Below are 15,691 nucleotides of genomic sequence, written 5' to 3'. Positions count from 1 at the left end.
TTATCAAGAGGAAACTGCGTTCTCATTTCAATTAACCTTGTTTGCACCCAGCACGTCCACACAAATAACAATAACATTAATTCAGGGCGCTGGTGCGGGGTTTCTGCGTTAGACAGCTCAGAGCCTGCACCAGCTTTGGAGCCGGAGCTAATGAACCCGAAACTCGACGTGAATTTCCAAATTGCTCACAGCAGAGTTTCGAAGCTCTACTAGGGAGAAAAATGCTGATTCTTTTCAAGTTCCTCAAGGGGAAAAGCTGCAGCAGCAGCAGCGCCTCCGCCTGATCCCGCCTCCTCTGACCCGCTGCAGCCCCCGCTCCGCGCGGTGGGCGGCCCCCCGGCCAGCACTGACCCCTGACCTCAGAGCTCCCCGCACTGTGCGCCCCCCTCCGCCACGGCCCGGCCCTACACAGCTGCCCCTCGCCAAGCCCAGGCGCACCTAGGGGCCACCGGGCACGTGGCGGGACGGAGGGGCAGAGCCTCCAGGTCCCACCCCCGGCCCCACGGGCGCAGGGGAAACTCACCTTCTCCTTGGAGACGTGGTGGGAGAAGGGGCAGGTCCCGTCCGTCTTCTTGCACGTGCCCCGAACAAACCTAGGCAAACAGGGAGGGTCTGAGGGGCGAGGAGCCCGGGGAAGCCACCACCCCACCCACAGGGAGGCCCCAGTGGGCGCACCTGGTGCACACGGCCACCTTCTCGGGGTCGTGGATGTAGGGGCAGTGCTCGCCGCGGTTGCACCTGCCGAAGCGGTTGTAGTACATGCAGTACTCCTCCTTCCTCCGCCGCCGCCTCTGCCGCGCCTGCCGCACGATGGCCAGGCTGCGCTGCACGGCCCGGCTGGGGAGGGGGCAGACGTCCGTGAGCCCCGGGAGGACGGGGAGCACCCCCCCACCAACCCCAAGGGACGTACCTGGCCAGGGAGCGGCTGCAGCTGCTGGCAGGGTCCAAGCGGCCTGTGGTGGGGAGAGGCCGGGTCACTCCAGGCCCACCACCCCGGCTCTGCCCTCTCCCTGCTCACCTGCCTGGCACCGGCCCCCTGGGATGCCCCACCCTCAGCTCAGGCACTGCCACCCCTCCAGGAAACCGCTTGCCCTCCTGGGTCCCTGCCAGGCCACCTCCCAGCCCTGTGCAGGGGAGAGGCCGAGGCGAGACGGCAGAAGCGGACGGGGACGAAGGCTCAGGGACCAGGTCTGGTGGCACAGCTCCCCGAGGCCACCCTGGTTGCCGGCCAGTGGTCTTTTTTTTTTAAATTAATTAATTATTTTTTGGCTGCGTTGGGTCTTCATTGCTATGCATGGGCTTTCTCTAGTTGCCGCGAGCAGGGGCTACTCTTCGTAGCGGTGCGCAGGCTTGTCACTGCGGTGGCTTCTCTTGTTGCGGAGCACGAGCTCTAGGCGCGCGGGCTTCAGTAGTTGCGGCACACGGGCTCAGTAGCTGTGGCTCACGGGCTCTAGAGCGCAGGCTCAGCAGTTGTGGCGCACGGGCTTAGTTGCTCCGCGGCATGTGGGATCTTCCCAGACCAGGGTTCGAACCCGTGTCCCCTGCGTTGGCAGGAGGATTCTTAACCTCTGCGCCACCAGGGAAGTCCTTGGCCAGTAGTCTTGCCTCAAGGCAAGTGGTCCCAGGAACAGTGGGTGGTGGGGCTTCCCCGCCACCTCCCTCTGCCTGGAGGAGAACCCAGGGACGCGTGACCTGAGTGGGGTCTGGGAATGCCACCTGGTTCTGCAGTAGCTAAGAATAGCTTATTTAAAGCGTCGTAAGATAAAAACAAAAAAGATGTGTATGGCCACAAATCCTGAAGTCCTCACTCCCAGGCCCTGAGGAAGCCATGTGCCGACGGCGGCCTGTGTCGTGTGGCTGGAGGCCCTGGCGGGTACCCGCTCCGCACAGTTTCAGAGGCACCGTGTAAGACACTCCTCAAAACCCCAAGGGCACAGACCAAGCAAGGCCTCTCTGAGGTCACTGACTGTGGCCTGAAGGGGAGTTGCTCACAAAGTGGTCAGTGGCGACAGGAAGGGAACAGGCGGACGCTCAGCCAGGGCAGCTGGGGTTTGGGTGGGGCTGGGCCCTGGGGGCAGGCGGGTGGCAGTGTCTTCTGCAGTGTGAGCTCACCCTACAGAAGGGGCATCCGGGCTAATACACGGCTCCCGCCTGCCTTTTTGATACCAGGTCACTCCCCAGGACCAAGGCGGGACGGGCAGGGTGAGAGCTGCTCAGGATGGCCACAGTTCCTCAACACACACATGGCCCTTCCCAGACCAGATCCGGTTTCCCACAGGCAGCTGCTGAAATGGATCCGGCAGCAGGAGGCACGAGTGACATCACTCGGAAATTCTAGGGACCTGAGGCGATGACAAAGCATCCCAGGTTTAAAAAGGGACGCCCCCAAGCTGCCTGGCCCTGAGCCCCCCCCCACCGGAGCCGGAGCCACGTGGGAGGCCTGGGCAGGCGGCCCTCCTGTCACCTGTAGGGCCCTCTCCCTGGCTCGCCCCAGGGCGTCCTTTCCCAGGGCCCGCTCAGCTTGGTCTCCCGAGCTCCACACCCAGTCACACCAGTGTTCTGACACTTCACTCGGCCTGTCCAAACCCAAACCCCTTTGCGCCCCACAGGCCGGACCCTGAGACGCCCTCCTCCGCAGCCCACCCTCTGCTAAGCCCTGGCCGCTCCCTGGACGCTCTGTGAGCCCGTCCTGGGCCAGTGCCCTCTGGCCAGTGTCCGCCCTCCTCTGAGCCTCGGTCTCCTCAAGTTAAAAAAGGTGGCTCCAGGGCTGTGCCGCGAGACCCCCGCAGGAGGGAAGTGCTCTGCACGGCGGCCCAGGCGGCTGCGTTACTGTGTGTGAATGGGGGAAGGGAACGCGATGACACAGAAGGGAGAGAGGGGGCTCAGAGCGTGAGGGCTGGCGGGGAGGGGGTCTTAGGACGGCTCCAGGCCATACTGGAGTCTGGTTTCCAGGCCGGGGACACCCATCCTCGGGGTGGCAGTGGAGGCCAGTCCAGATGGCACGCGGTCGCCCTCCACCTGCCAGCCTGAGGGTGACAGTGCAATCTGATCACTGTCGGTGAGCGCGGCTTCCGGAGCAGTCACCCAGGCCGCCAGTGACGCTGTGGCGCCATCTGCTCCCGCCAGGGACCGCTGGCGTCATGTGCCTGCCTGTCAGACCTGCCCGCTCTGGTCGGGGCAGGGGGGGGGGTGGGGGGGGGTGTGCGGGCAGGTTTACTCCTCTTTCCACTTCTGCTCTTAAAAACATGCCAGTGCAGGGCCCGGCAGGAGTTTTTACAAGAACAGGAGACACCTCTTCAAGTACTCTGCAGTGCTAAAAAAGGCACGTAAAGTAGCTGTTTGAAAAGCGGTGTGGAGGCGCTGAAACGTTCAGCGGAAAACCCTTGGCCACCGCAGAGCAGGAGGCACTGAGCCTTCCGGAGAGCTTGCACTTCCCAGGGGTCTTCCCAAAACAGACTCAGGCGGTGAGGCAGCCCCCACCCAGGCAGCGACTCAGACCGCCCCCACCCCCACCCCGTCCCGCACTACCTGCCCAGGGCACATGGTGGCAGGTCAGCAGCAGGGAGACTGCCCACCACAGCCTACGTCTGCCCCGGTCTGGGGCCTGGGGCTCAGAAGAAGCCTGGGAGCCAGGCCTGCAGGCCAGGCTGAGCAAGGCGGTTCTGGCAGGGGGACTCGCGGCTTCTGCTCCACTGCAGGGACCTGCTGGCTCTTGGGGCCGAGGCACAGGCCAGGCCCAGTGGAGCCCCCATCAGAGCCCCCGCCTGGGAGGACCCCCGCCAGGTTCCAGGCCAAAGCATGTGGGGGGGTGGGTCCCAGGGTTGGGCCCTCTGGGTGGGCAGACCTTAGACCTGGGAGGAAGTGCTTGGCCCCGGGGTTCCAGGGAAGCAAGGTGTGCCTGCTAGAAGGCCCTGCCCCTGGGGCTCGGGAGCTGGGCAGGGCAAGGCTCTCCCCAACGAAGCCTGGGATGGATCGGGCACCCCAACCAGGGGCTGATGCTGTCCCAGAGAGGCCGGCAGCCAGGAGGAGACGGCAGTGGGGGGGGGGGAGCCCCCGCCCCCTCCCAAGGAGGCCTGCACTTTCTCGCTGGAGTCAAAGTTCTGTCGACTCCGGAGGAGAAAATTTATTTCTTTAATTATCATTCACCTAAGTGGGCTGCTGGTCCACAGGCATTCCCACAGCTGGGAGCAATCCACCTTCCTTATAGCCAAGAGTTGGCCGCCCGTATGGGGGTCCAGGCAGCTGGTGCTGTGTTGGGCCGGCCTCATGCCCCCAGGACAGGCTGCCCTGTGGTCTGTGCTCCAAACCCCACCTCCCTGCCCCGACCCTGAGGCGGGAGGGCTGAGCCCCAGGGCTGCCCCTTGGCAGCCAGCAGGCTAGTCAGCAGGGTGTGGGCAGCTGTGGCCTGCAGGGGCGGGTCAGCAGGGAGGGCCCCCCCACACCCCTTCCTCACCTAATCGCCCAGAGGCTGGAGGGCTGGGGGGAGACGGGTGGGGAAGGCCAGGGCGCTACCCTGCAGCTGTCCTGTCCCTGCCGCTCTGTCTGAGCGGGGAGGTGGGATTCTGCGGAGCTCAGCACTTGGAGGGCAGCGGGCTCAGCGTGGCATCCTCCCCGGGGAGAAGTGTCGCAGCCCCCTCCCCGGCCAGCTGCCAGCTCAGGCGGCGGGGCCATGCCCCACAGTCCCTAACGCCGGCCCCTCCCACCTGCTCTGACCGCACCCCGGGGCAGCAGCCGGCTCAGACCTGGGGCCCAGCGCCCAGCAGGCGGCTCGAACGTGGGGCCCCGCGATGCCTGTGGGCAGGCTGAGTCCAAACCCGCTTCTTCCTCTCAGCCTCCAGGCGCCTCTCCTCCGCCTGGATGCGGGCGTGAGGGATGCGAGGGGACGCAAGGAGCCCAGGTGGCGGGTGCAGCCCCGTCCCACAGGCCCACCGGCCCATTTCGGATCAGGCTCACGTGCAGCCCAGGGTCCCGGCGAGGGCCAGGACGGCCCCAAACCACAACCTGTCCAGCCCAAGGGAGGACAGCAGGGAGCGGAGCGGGGGTCCTGCCTGCTGGGCCGGTCGTGAGGGTGGGGTGGGGGGGCTCGGGCATAGCTGGGGCCAGAGGTCGGGCCCACGGAGAGGCTTGGTCCCTCGGGCCGCCGGATGGCCACTCCGTCGAGCGGCCGCTGCAAGCCCTGTGGGTTTCTCTGGATGCCCAGGCACCCACGGCCCTGTCCAGCCCGCCAGCAGGCCTGGCTGCGGCAGCCCTGTGAGGGGCCCGGCTCAGGGGAAGCAGCAGGCTGGAAGCGGCCATGGACAGAGGAGGTCTGAGGTCCCTGCCCTCTGAGATGCCCACAGCTGCGTGTGGGCCCCACAGACTACAAGCACACGTGCTACAGGCCCACTGAGCTCTGGTGTCAGAGGCAATCGGGGTGGGACAGCAGATCTACCTGCCTTGGCCTCAGGGCATCCCCTGACCCAAGGCAGCAGCCCCTCGGGGCTGAGTCTCACCAAGGCCCCTGAGGAGGCCCGGCCAGGCCTCTGCACCTGCTCCTCCACCACCAAGCTCTCGAGGTCAAGGCAGAGGCCCTGAGAGGTCACACAGCCCAACCCCTCAAGGTGGGAAACAGGCACGAGGCAGGCGCAGAGTGCCTGTCCTGGGGAGCCCGGGGCACCTGGCCTGGAATTAGGCAGCCAGGCGCCCCAGGCCAACAGACAGAGGCCCTGGGAGAAGAGAGGGAGGGCTTCCAGGAGGGTCACCCACGCCCTGCCTCCTCCCTGGCCCGGGCCTCTTCTCCCTCCTGCCCCTTTGGGCGGGTCGGGCTGGGGGCTGGGGTAGCTGGGCCTGTGCAATCCCCATACCACCTGCAACCTCTCCTCGTTTTTCTCCCTTTTCGACAGCAAACGAAAAGAGTAAAACTGGACTGAAACCAAACTATTTTTCTAGTTAATGTGCACAGTAAGCAAATCCAAAGTGTCTCCTTCTCTGCGGCCTGTTTCCCAGCCGCGGAGGCGCATGTGGTGGCGGCCTCCAGGCACAGCGGGGCGTTGCCAAAGCGATTAGGCACCGCAGCCCAGGCCGTGTTTACCATACCTGGCTCATCTCCTTTGTCCAGGAGTAAAACACAGAAAATCAGAGGCGGCTTAGCCGAGCAAGAGGCAGGTGCACCCAAGCCATCCCTGGGGGGCCTCCCCATCGTGGCCGCTGCCAGCCTTGTGAGGGGCAATTGCTGAGGCTCTGCGAGCAGGAGTGAAGTGGCCCTGGGGCTGGGGCGTTGTCTGGGAAGCCCTCGCTTGGGCCGGGCCGGCTCCGCCCCGGGAGAGCCCCAGGCCTGGGGCCTCAGAGGGGTGGCCAGCCTGGAGCAACTGGCGCACGCACAGCCCTCACCCGCCAGGAGCCTCACCTGCGCGCAGGAGGGGCCTGCTGCCCCCGTCGCCGCCGGGCCGGCCATAGGTCTTGGAGAGCTTGTTAGCCGACACCTTGTAGAGGACGCCTCCGATACAACGGTAGCCTTTGTTCCGCCACCGAGGGGAGCCGGGCTGGGCTTTCCCACCCGCTGCAGCAGTACGCAGGCCGTTCAGCACCAAGGACCTGCAAGGACAGGGAACGCCTGTCAGCCCAGCCCCAGGGCCCGCGGTCGCGGAAACCTGTCTCCCGCCCTCCACTGGCACAGGAGGGGGCACCCTCAACCCCACCAACCAGGCTGGGACTGAGCCTCCCCCTCCGACACGCACGCCTCTGCGACACGGCTTCGAGGGGGCTCCTTTGTGCCCTGGGCGCTTGCACTAAGGTGGCCCTGAGGGTCTACTCTAAGGCCTGTGGCCATCACCACTGCCCGGGAACACCTCCTGGACGCTGCCCCAGTGGTGCCACCCCGGCTTTGGGAAGGCCGTGCTGTGGGGTCAGCAAGCTCCACTGCCCGCCCTCCCTGCCTCTCTTTCCATTGCACGGAGGGCCCTGCATGGAGACTGGGAGGGGACAGGCTCACAGACCCCGCTCCCGCCGGCAAGCTGTGTCAGGGGAAAGACTGAAGTCTCCTCGAGGTCAAAGGCTGGCAGAGGACTGAGCCGCCTGTCCTGGGGTTAGCGGACGCCCAGGCCAGCCCAAGGGCAGACGGGTCGGGAAAAGTCCCCCGACAGACACACAGCGGGCAGCGGCCACACACCCCCTGACTCAGGTCCCACAGATGGTGGGCCTGCAGCTGCCCCGGTGGACCTGCTCCCCCGAGCTGCCACGAGGGGTCCAAGGCCCTCCCGCTGCCCAGGGCCTCAGGGCTCCAGAAGGACTTGGCCTTGCACCGCCCCCCAACCCCGTGCGTTTCAGCAGGAATCTGTTTATGCAAATTGAGCTTAATTGCCTATGAGCTTAGATTCTGCTAATCACGCTGTCACCACCCAGTGTACATTCGGGCCCCACTGGCAAACCTGGGCAAGGGAGCACCAGCTGTCACGTGAGCATCACCTCTACCCGAAGATGGCCCCCAAGCAGCAGGAGGGGCGGGGTGTGAGGAGGGTGGTCCTACTGCAGGTAGTACCACCAGCAGCAGCCTGGGGCCCAGCAGAGGAGCCAGCTGAAGTCAGGGCCCGTCCTGGGGCACACATGGCACCTTCCCTCTGGGTTCTCCAAAGTGCTCCCGCTGAGGCCCCTTCCCCTGGGAGCATATGAACCCCAACTCCACCTGGGCAGCAGCACACCCTTTCCTGGCTCCCTAGGGCCAGGGAGGGGGCCCAGACCTGGGTCTGAAGTGCAGATGGGACGCGGCAGGCCTCCAGGCCCACCCCTTGGCCCCCATCTCTCCATCTGCGAGTTGGGGGTCGTTCTCACCAGCCGAGTGAGCCGGGTGCTGGGGACCTGAAGCAGCACCATGAGGCGGGAAGCCGAGGAGGCCCGCCAGAAAGCGCGCAACCCACTTTCCCCTAATTAAAACTTAAGTTCACAGAGACCGATCTTGGAGCGAAGGACTCCTGCCAAGGGTCCTCGGCAGCCCGGCTCACGCTGGCCGTGCCGACAGGCTCCAGCTGCCCTCTCACGGGGCACGTGGGCATCCTCTGGGGGAGGAGCCAGACCTCCAGGCTCTGCCGGACCTCGGGACTGCAGATCTACCCGCCTTGGCCTCAGGGCATCTGCATGTCCAGTGGGCACCTGCCCTGTCCCCTGGGCTCACACCAAGGCCAGGTGGAGGTGTGACGAAGGGCAGGGCTGGGTGGGGTCTCCTCCCCTCACTGCAGAGCGCTGTCAGCCTTGGGAGCCCAGGGCCCTCTGCAGGAGCTGTGGCTGCTGCCCGAAAGGCACAGCTTGGCCTGAGCCCTGATCTCCAAGGTTGAGAGCAGAGCCCAGGCTGGTGGTCACCACAGCTCACTTAGCCCGAGGCTGAGAGGCCCCCGACAGCCCCGGCCCCCAGCCCCGCACCATCCCGAGCCCTCAGAGGTCTCCCCGCCCACAAAGCAGCTGCCCTTTCATCTGCCAGCCCTGGGCGAGGGGCAGCGTCGGGGTCCCCCCACTCCGCAGCCCCCATCTGTGCACCCAGGGTCGCCCCCCAGCGCGCCGGCTGCTCGTGGCACTCAGGCCCTCACCATGGGGTGGCTGCTCAGGGACAGCCCCCAGCCTCCCGCACAGGCTGTGCATCTCAATCGTGTGACTGCGCTTGCCAGGAACAAAGACGCGCTCAGCCGCCCCTCCCCTTACCAGGGGCACCCCCTCTCCCACCTGCCTCTCCCTCCGCCCAGGGCGCTGGCCCCCATCAAACGTGAGAGACGGTGGGGAGGAAGGGAGTCAGGCCCTTCCAGAGGTGAGGAAGCTCCCCACCTGTGGGCATGCGCTCCTGGCTGAGGCTGGACAGGGACAGACCACCGCCTCCAGAGGCAGCCACGCAGGCGACGCCGTGGGCCGTGGGATTCAAGCGGCACGTGGCAGTCCAAGGAAGAGGAGGCCCCGCCCAGGCAGGACCCAGCAGGGTGGAGGCTGGCAGGTCCTGGGGCCAGAAGGAACTGGAAGCTTCAGGGCAGAGCGTGTGCCGGACCCCTCAGGCGGCCCCCCCCCGAGGGCCTGCGTCCCACAGCTCTGCACACAGAGAAGACTCAGTCTGGGGCTGTTGTTGGCCACCCCCCGCCCCCAGGAGAAGAAGTGGCCCCGTTAATCACTGCCTTCTGCGATTTACCCTTACAGCTAAAATGCCCGTCTCAGGTGACATTTCTTTCTTGGGACAATGTTGATTATTCTTATGGATGAACACGACCAACCGATCCATCCCCTTTCCGACCCGAAAAGCCATGCCCCTGGGCTCTGGTGCAGTGGCGGGGCGACTGCGGGCCTCCGGGAGGAGCGGAGGCGCAGCAGGCCTCCTGCTCCGAGGCCCCGGCTCTGTGCTCACAGTCTGTGCTCACACCTGGGCCCGAGGACCCCGCGTGCCTGGGTGCAGGGCTGCAGCGCGAGAACAGCCCTGGAGCCACAGCTCCCTGGGGCACCCCAGGAGCCTGGGAGCCAAGCTGGGAGAAGCTGCATTCCCAGATGGTGCCCTGGGGCTGCCTGGGGGAGGTGGATGCACCCAAAGAACTCGGGGAGGGCTGGCGAGGGTTGGGGAGGGCCCCCAGCCCGTGGAAACCGGCCCGGCCTGCAGTCTCGCAGAGCCGCCTCTGCCCCTCCCTCTCCCGCTGGTCCCGCTGACTTTGGACCTGTGGCCCGGCAGGTGCAGGGCAGGCAGGAACTAGAACAGTGGGCTGGGCCCCCCCGGCCCCAAACACCTTGTAGCCTTTCATTGCTGTGGGTGTCACAGCACTCCAGTAAATTGTTACCCTAATGGAGAGGACAGCCTTTGGAAACGAACTGTTTTGAGAAGAGGGGATAAAATTAATGAGATAATAGCAGGGCCAAGGACCCAGAGAACGCGCCTGCCCTCGCAGCAAGGGCCTGTAATTCCTTTTCTACAACAGGAGCCTCAGATCTAAAGGCTGCTCCCATCCGTCCGGCAGGCCCATGCCGCCAGGAAATTTCATTAAGGCTGGAAAATAGGAAAGGTATTAAGCGAGGATAATGAAGGCCGGGGAGGAAACCTGCCTTAAGATAGTCCTTTTTCTCGCCTTTGTGATGGGAGGCATGAACTTTCCCTTCAAATCCATTTCTAATCCATTTGAAATACTACAGCAAATTATCTTTCCTTCAGCCCGAAAGCGGCCAGCCAATTTACTCCGAATAGCAGTGACAATGCCCCAGGATTTATCACCATAACCTTGACTACTCTGGGGTGAGGGCTGGGCCTCCCCTCGGCCCCCTGGGGGCCACGAAGGACAGGTGGGGGGGAGATAACGTTTTAAATGAAAAGCGGCAGTAATGGGGAGAAAGACACACACGCCACAAAAGTAGGTTTAAAAAGAAAAGCGGCCCGTGTGTCCGCTGCCTGGGGAGGAGCTAGAAACTTCTAGGCCCAAGGCCATCCAGGAACTCCAAGGGGCTCTGCCCTCTGAGGCCCCTCTCACCTGCTGTACCCAGGAAGTGAGTAGAAAGTCCCAGGGAAAATGGACCCCGAGAGATGGGGCATCAGGGTCTGGGTAACACAGGAAAGCTCTCCCCAGGGAGCCAGGATGAGTGTGACAAAACCTCTGCTCGGCCTGCAGGGCGCACTGCCGGCAGTGGCCGAGTGCCCAGCCTGCCAGGGCTCCCCCACTCCCCAACGGTTTCAAAGGCTGGCCCTGGACACCCAGGCTCCCTGCACGCTCCCTGGCCACTGCCCAAGCAGGTCTGTGCAGCTCCTAACACCATGCGCAGGGCGCCCCTGCTGTGGGTCCGCTTCTCGGGCTGCATGGCTGAGATGGGCCCACCCAGAGCATCCTCGGCTAAGTGGCCTGGCAGCCTGGGGCACAGGTGTGCGTGCACAGAGTGGACAGGCAGACCAGCACCTGAACGCCATGCACCTCACCTGCCCCAGCGCACCCAAGACCCTGGGCCGATGACAGGCAGCCTGCCAGGCCACGTCACCTTAAGGCCCACAGAGTGGCTCCTCCTAACGGAGGGCATGGTCAGGTGCAGGGAGGCAAGGGGCAGGGAGCCGGCCTGGCCCTGGAGACCCTGGAAGCAGCCCCAGCCTCCAGGACACCCTGGGCAGGGCGAGCCTCACCCTGGAGCTGCGCCCGGGTGCCCGGGCCTCCTCGCCAGGTCCACTGGCCTTTAAACTGACACTGCCTCAGGCCGCCAGCACAGCCCCGCGGGCTCCTCCTCGGCTGTCACTGCTCAGGTGGGATGGCAGGACCACACTGGAGCTGAAGGGGCCCCGCTCCGGCGTATCCACTCCTGAGGGCTCCAGGCCTCTCAGCGCCCAGTCCTAAGGCAGCCTGGCACAGGCCACGTGGACCCAGAGAGGGTGGGACAGACCCTGCTGGGGACAGGGCCAGGCCCAGGGAGCCCGCGCCTGGACAAGAAGTTGCTGGCGGAACTGACGGCTATGTTCCAGGAAGGCCCCTCAGGCACAGAGCGTTTTGCTGGCACCTTCTTTCCAGTCCCCACAGTCTGCTCCCCTCCTCCGCACGCCCCGCACGCCCCGGGATGGGGACGCAACCCAGACCTCTGTCACTGTTACCGAGGAAGCGGCCCTCTCGCCCCAGAGGCAGTCTGGGGTCCTGCCCTCATTCACGGCTCCCTGGTGGGGTCCCCATCCCATCAGTGGGTTTGAAAGCTGCATGTCTGCTCGAGCTCCCCGCGCTCCACCTGCCCCCCCTGCAGGCGGGTCTCTCGAGCCCTCAACGGCCACTGCTTCCTGGAGGGCACTGCGACCCCCCTCGAGCCAGGCCTGTGCACGTGCCGTCCCTGTGCCTGTCACACAGGTCTACCCGGAGACCAAGGTCAGACGTCAGGTCCCTGGGAAGCCTCCCCCAAACCCCAACGGCACAGGGCTGTGTCACACCTGGGAGCGGGCACCACGGGGCGGGGGCCGTGCCGGTGAGCGGGGGCTCCAGTGACCCGTGCTGGGTGAATGCACACCAGGAGGGAGGCTGGGGGGCCACCCGGGTCCCGCACACCGGGGTGCCCTGAGGTGTGAGGGGAGACACACAGACAGGAGACCTCGGTGGGCAGGAGACAGGACACGTGGGGCACTTACACCAGGAGAGGCCCCTGGGCTCAGCTGGAGGGACTGAGGCCGGGGCTGGGCAGTGCAGGGCCAGGAGGCGGGCAGGCTGGCTGGGAGCAGAGAAAACAAGTGGGGAAGCATTTTTCAGGAAGTGGAGCGGCTTCCACGCAGCTCCAGGCAAGCGGGGAGTGCGCCGTCAGCAGAAGGGGCACCCGGGGAGGCGGCTGCGCGGCGAATCCCAAGTAGGTCAGGCTCAGCCGCTGCCGCCACCGTGACGGCTGCAAACTGCTTAAGCGGGCTTTCCACGGAAACGCTGACGGCCTGGCTCCCCGCCACAGGCTGTGCCCTCCCAGCTGAGGCCTCACTCGGGGTCCTGGCCGTCGTGCGGGGCATCCTGTCGCGCAGGTGCTGACAGAACGTTCTGGGTTCTGGGGGCGAGGGACAGAGGCCCTCGGGGGCTAGGGTCCAGGAGGGGTGGCAGGGCGGGCTCCCGGGAGCCAGGGACTCAGCAGATGGACAGACGGACGGTGCGGGCCTCAGGATGACTGGGGCCACCTGGCTTCCTGGGACCCTCCTCCTGGTGCGTGACGTGCTCCTCCTGCGTGTGGCCCCGGCCACCCTAGGGCAGGGGCGAGGTGATGGCTCCGCTTCCCAGGACACACCTGCTCGCAGTGGATGCGGGGCTACGGGTCCGGGTGGGAGCTGAGGCCTGAGGGCCCTGGTGAGTCGCGACAAGGACAGGACAGCCCTGGAAAGAGCTGGCCGGCCCAGGGCACAGGCTGAGCACTTGAGGGTGGAACTGCGGGGGGGGGGGGGTACAGGCAGGGGGCTGGCTCCCACGGGCCCCCCTGACCCAGCAGGACACCTAGGTGTCGTCTCTGAGGGTGCCGCTCCTTCCCAGGGGGTCCCCGCTAATGAACAGAAATGATTCCGGGCGCCCCTGGCCAGCCGGCATCTGGTGGGCAACACTAATCGTGCTGCCCGCAGTACGAGCGCCGGGGCTGCATGATGGGGGGCTGGGTTGTTTTATGTGCTTACATCTATTCAATTGGTATTTCGATCAATGCATGCATTACAAGCTTTCCTTTTAAGAGCCTAGTAAACAACAAAATAGAAAGTAAAATTCTCCATAAAATGACACTTTTAAAAATCCATTTCAGCTGAAGCTATTGGTGTTTTGTATGTTAGCTGCAAAAAACAGGTTATTATTGGGCCTTAATGGCCCCACTCCAGAGGGCAGAGTTCAGCTCGCTGGGCTGAGGGGCTGGGGGAGCCCAGGATCAGGCAGCCAAATAGCTGGTGTAGCCCAAGGCGGGACCTCGGTCCTCTGCACCCAAGGGTCGCCTTCCATGCTGGGCTGTCGCCCAGGGCTCCCCTGGCCCCAACGGCCGGTGAGGGGCAGGGCGGGCCCTTCCTCTGCTCCCTCGGCCCCTCCCACATTGCTCTCTCTTGCCCACCAACTCCCCCCGCCCCCCCACCCCGGCCCTCGCCGGCTCACCGTGCCCGTGAAGTCCAGCCCACTCATCCCAGCCCTCTCCCGCAGGGCTGCATCGGGGAGGCGCTCCACGTGGGCAACGGACGAGGGAAGGCGGCTCAGGCAGTAGAGCGCCAGCCCCAGGTTCTCTGGCTCCCTGAGGACACCCCTGAAGGAGCCCTGTGCCAGTCGCCTGGCTCGTCCAGTCTCCGGCCCTTGCAACCCGAGGACACCCCCGGGCAACATCCGCGATGCCCGTGTTTCAGGTCCAGCCCAGCCTCCACCACCCCTCCACGTCCCACCCCGAGCCAAGATCTCAGACTCTGCCCCACCAAGCCCCGAGGGCGCTTCCTCAAGCTCCCTCCTCAAAGCTGGGCCAGCGCGTCAGCCCCTGCTGCCCACACACCATCCTCAGAGCAACCCCTCCTCTGTGCCCTGGTGTCCATTGCTCTGACCCCCATCACCAGGGACGCGGGGACCAGCGTCCAGAGAGCCCAGAGAGCGCCCCCACGGAGCCCTGGTAGCGGGATGGGCCGAGGCCCCAGTGAAAAGCCACCTAACCTCTGGCAGCAGAGGGCTCGTGCTCCTTGGCCAGGCCTCCCATCACCTACCTGCTCGGCAGCCCATCTCGGGGCCTCTGCCCTCACACTGCCCCGCAGACCTGCTGGCTGGCGCTCGGCACGCTCCACCTTGCAGCCGGCCCTTCTCGGGACGCGGCTCGCAGCCCCTCACTCGCAGAGCGCCACGCGGCCTACTGCTCAGGGTTAGAGGGCCCTGGCCACCTGCACCCCTCCCCGTCTCTCCAGCTCCCCTCCAGCCCCAGAACCCAGGGCTGCCATCTGCTCGGCAGGCACCTCGCTGCATCCCCACTGCACCTCTGGCTCTCACACCAGTCGCCCGTGTCCCTCTGGTGACCCCCTAGGACATTCACGCTTGCATGTACGTCACGAAGAGGCCCCAGCACCTGGACGTGGCCGAGCTGAGAGACACTGGAGGGCAGCCCAAGCGGGAGCGTGTGACACAGTGGGAACACGACCAGACCCCTGAATGCTACAAGCCCCGGCCCTCAGGGACCCGCATGTCACCTCTACAGAAAGAGACTCAGGAAGAGAGGAGATGCGAGGGGCAGGTGCCCCTCCCACACAGTCCCCAGTGGGACGGCTCCTCCGAGAGTCACACGTGAGCACAGCCTGGCTCCCCGGGAAAGGGGGTGGTGGCCGCGCAGACGCGGGATCCAAGCAACTCCAGGGAAAGGCCCACGAGCTCAACAGCAAAAGTTCCTGAGAGGCAGAGGGTGAGCAGGCAGCCAGCTGCAAAGTGAACACACGCCCGTCAAAGCCTCCAAGACACCAGCAGGACTGGCTGGGACCACAAAAAAAAGCAAAACAAAATACTAAAGGCGACACCTTGGCAGGTGTGCCCACAGACAGGCAAAACCCACGCGACACCATTTCTGCAGCACCGAGACGAGGCAAGCCCTGCACAGAGGGCAGAATGAGAAGCTTAAATGCAGGTGGGTGGGTTTGGAGGCTGGCTGGCTGGGGAAGGCTGAGAAACTGAGCCAGTGTTGCTACGGTTCACCTGAAGAATACAGAGGCCAGACACACAGGTGGGTGGTGAGGAGGGACAGCCCAGCAAGAGCACAGTCTCTGGCTCTGCATTTTGGTGGGGGGAGGGGCTCGTCTCAGCAAACGTCTCTGTGAGCAGACAAAGAAACCTTGACCCCCCACCTCAGATGGCGAGTAACAGTTAACTCACGAAGGATCGTAGGCTGAATATAAATGCTAAAATATCCAAGCTTCTAGAAGAAAGCGTGACCTTGGGGTAGGCAACTATTTCTTCAACACGACACAAAGAGCACTACTCATAAAAGAAGACTGATAAATTAGACAGCACTGAAAGGCAAGCCCCACGCTGTGAGAAGATATCTGACAGAGAAATGTAGCCATAATATATAAAGAACACTAGCAAATCAATAAAAACACAAACTAATACAAAAGTGGGCAAAAGACTCCATAGGGCACTTCACAAAGGTCTGCCGAAGTGGGAGAAGACGCTGGCACCGTGAGTCATCGGGACGTGAGATGCCACCCCAGCCCCCGTGACCGGAGCACCCTCACACTGTGGCACAAGTGCAGGCTAGGACAGCCATGGGGGAGACCGGCCTTCCCTGCTAC

The 15,691-nt window shown here is 64.6% G+C and overlaps 1 protein-coding gene across 2 annotated transcripts in view; it reads right to left on the bottom strand.

Annotated features, from left to right (window-relative positions):
• Positions 1-15,691, bottom strand: part of ZC3H3 (zinc finger CCCH-type containing 3) — an 80,875-nt gene that overhangs the window by 19,189 nt on the left and 45,995 nt on the right. Inside the window, exons 5-8 of one of the 2 annotated variants that reach the window (XM_029202727.1) lie at positions 6,386-6,573; positions 911-953; positions 676-837; positions 524-593 (exon numbers count right to left, since the gene is read on the bottom strand). In XM_029202727.1, the coding sequence (XP_029058560.1) occupies positions 524-593; positions 676-837; positions 911-953; positions 6,386-6,573 (463 nt within the window). Of the gene's footprint in view, positions 1-523; positions 594-675; positions 954-6,385; positions 6,574-15,691 lie in introns of both variants that reach the window. The other variant, XM_029202726.1, reaches the window with a different exon arrangement.

This window comes from Monodon monoceros, unplaced genomic scaffold (assembly GCF_005190385.1).
Source record: "Monodon monoceros isolate NGI ecotype Baffin Bay Population unplaced genomic scaffold, NGI_Narwhal_1 Super_Scaffold_5, whole genome shotgun sequence".
Taxonomy (NCBI): domain Eukaryota; kingdom Metazoa; phylum Chordata; class Mammalia; order Artiodactyla; family Monodontidae; genus Monodon; species Monodon monoceros.
The sequence above is the reverse complement of the archived record's forward strand: the minus strand, read 5'-3'. Positions and strand labels throughout refer to the sequence as shown.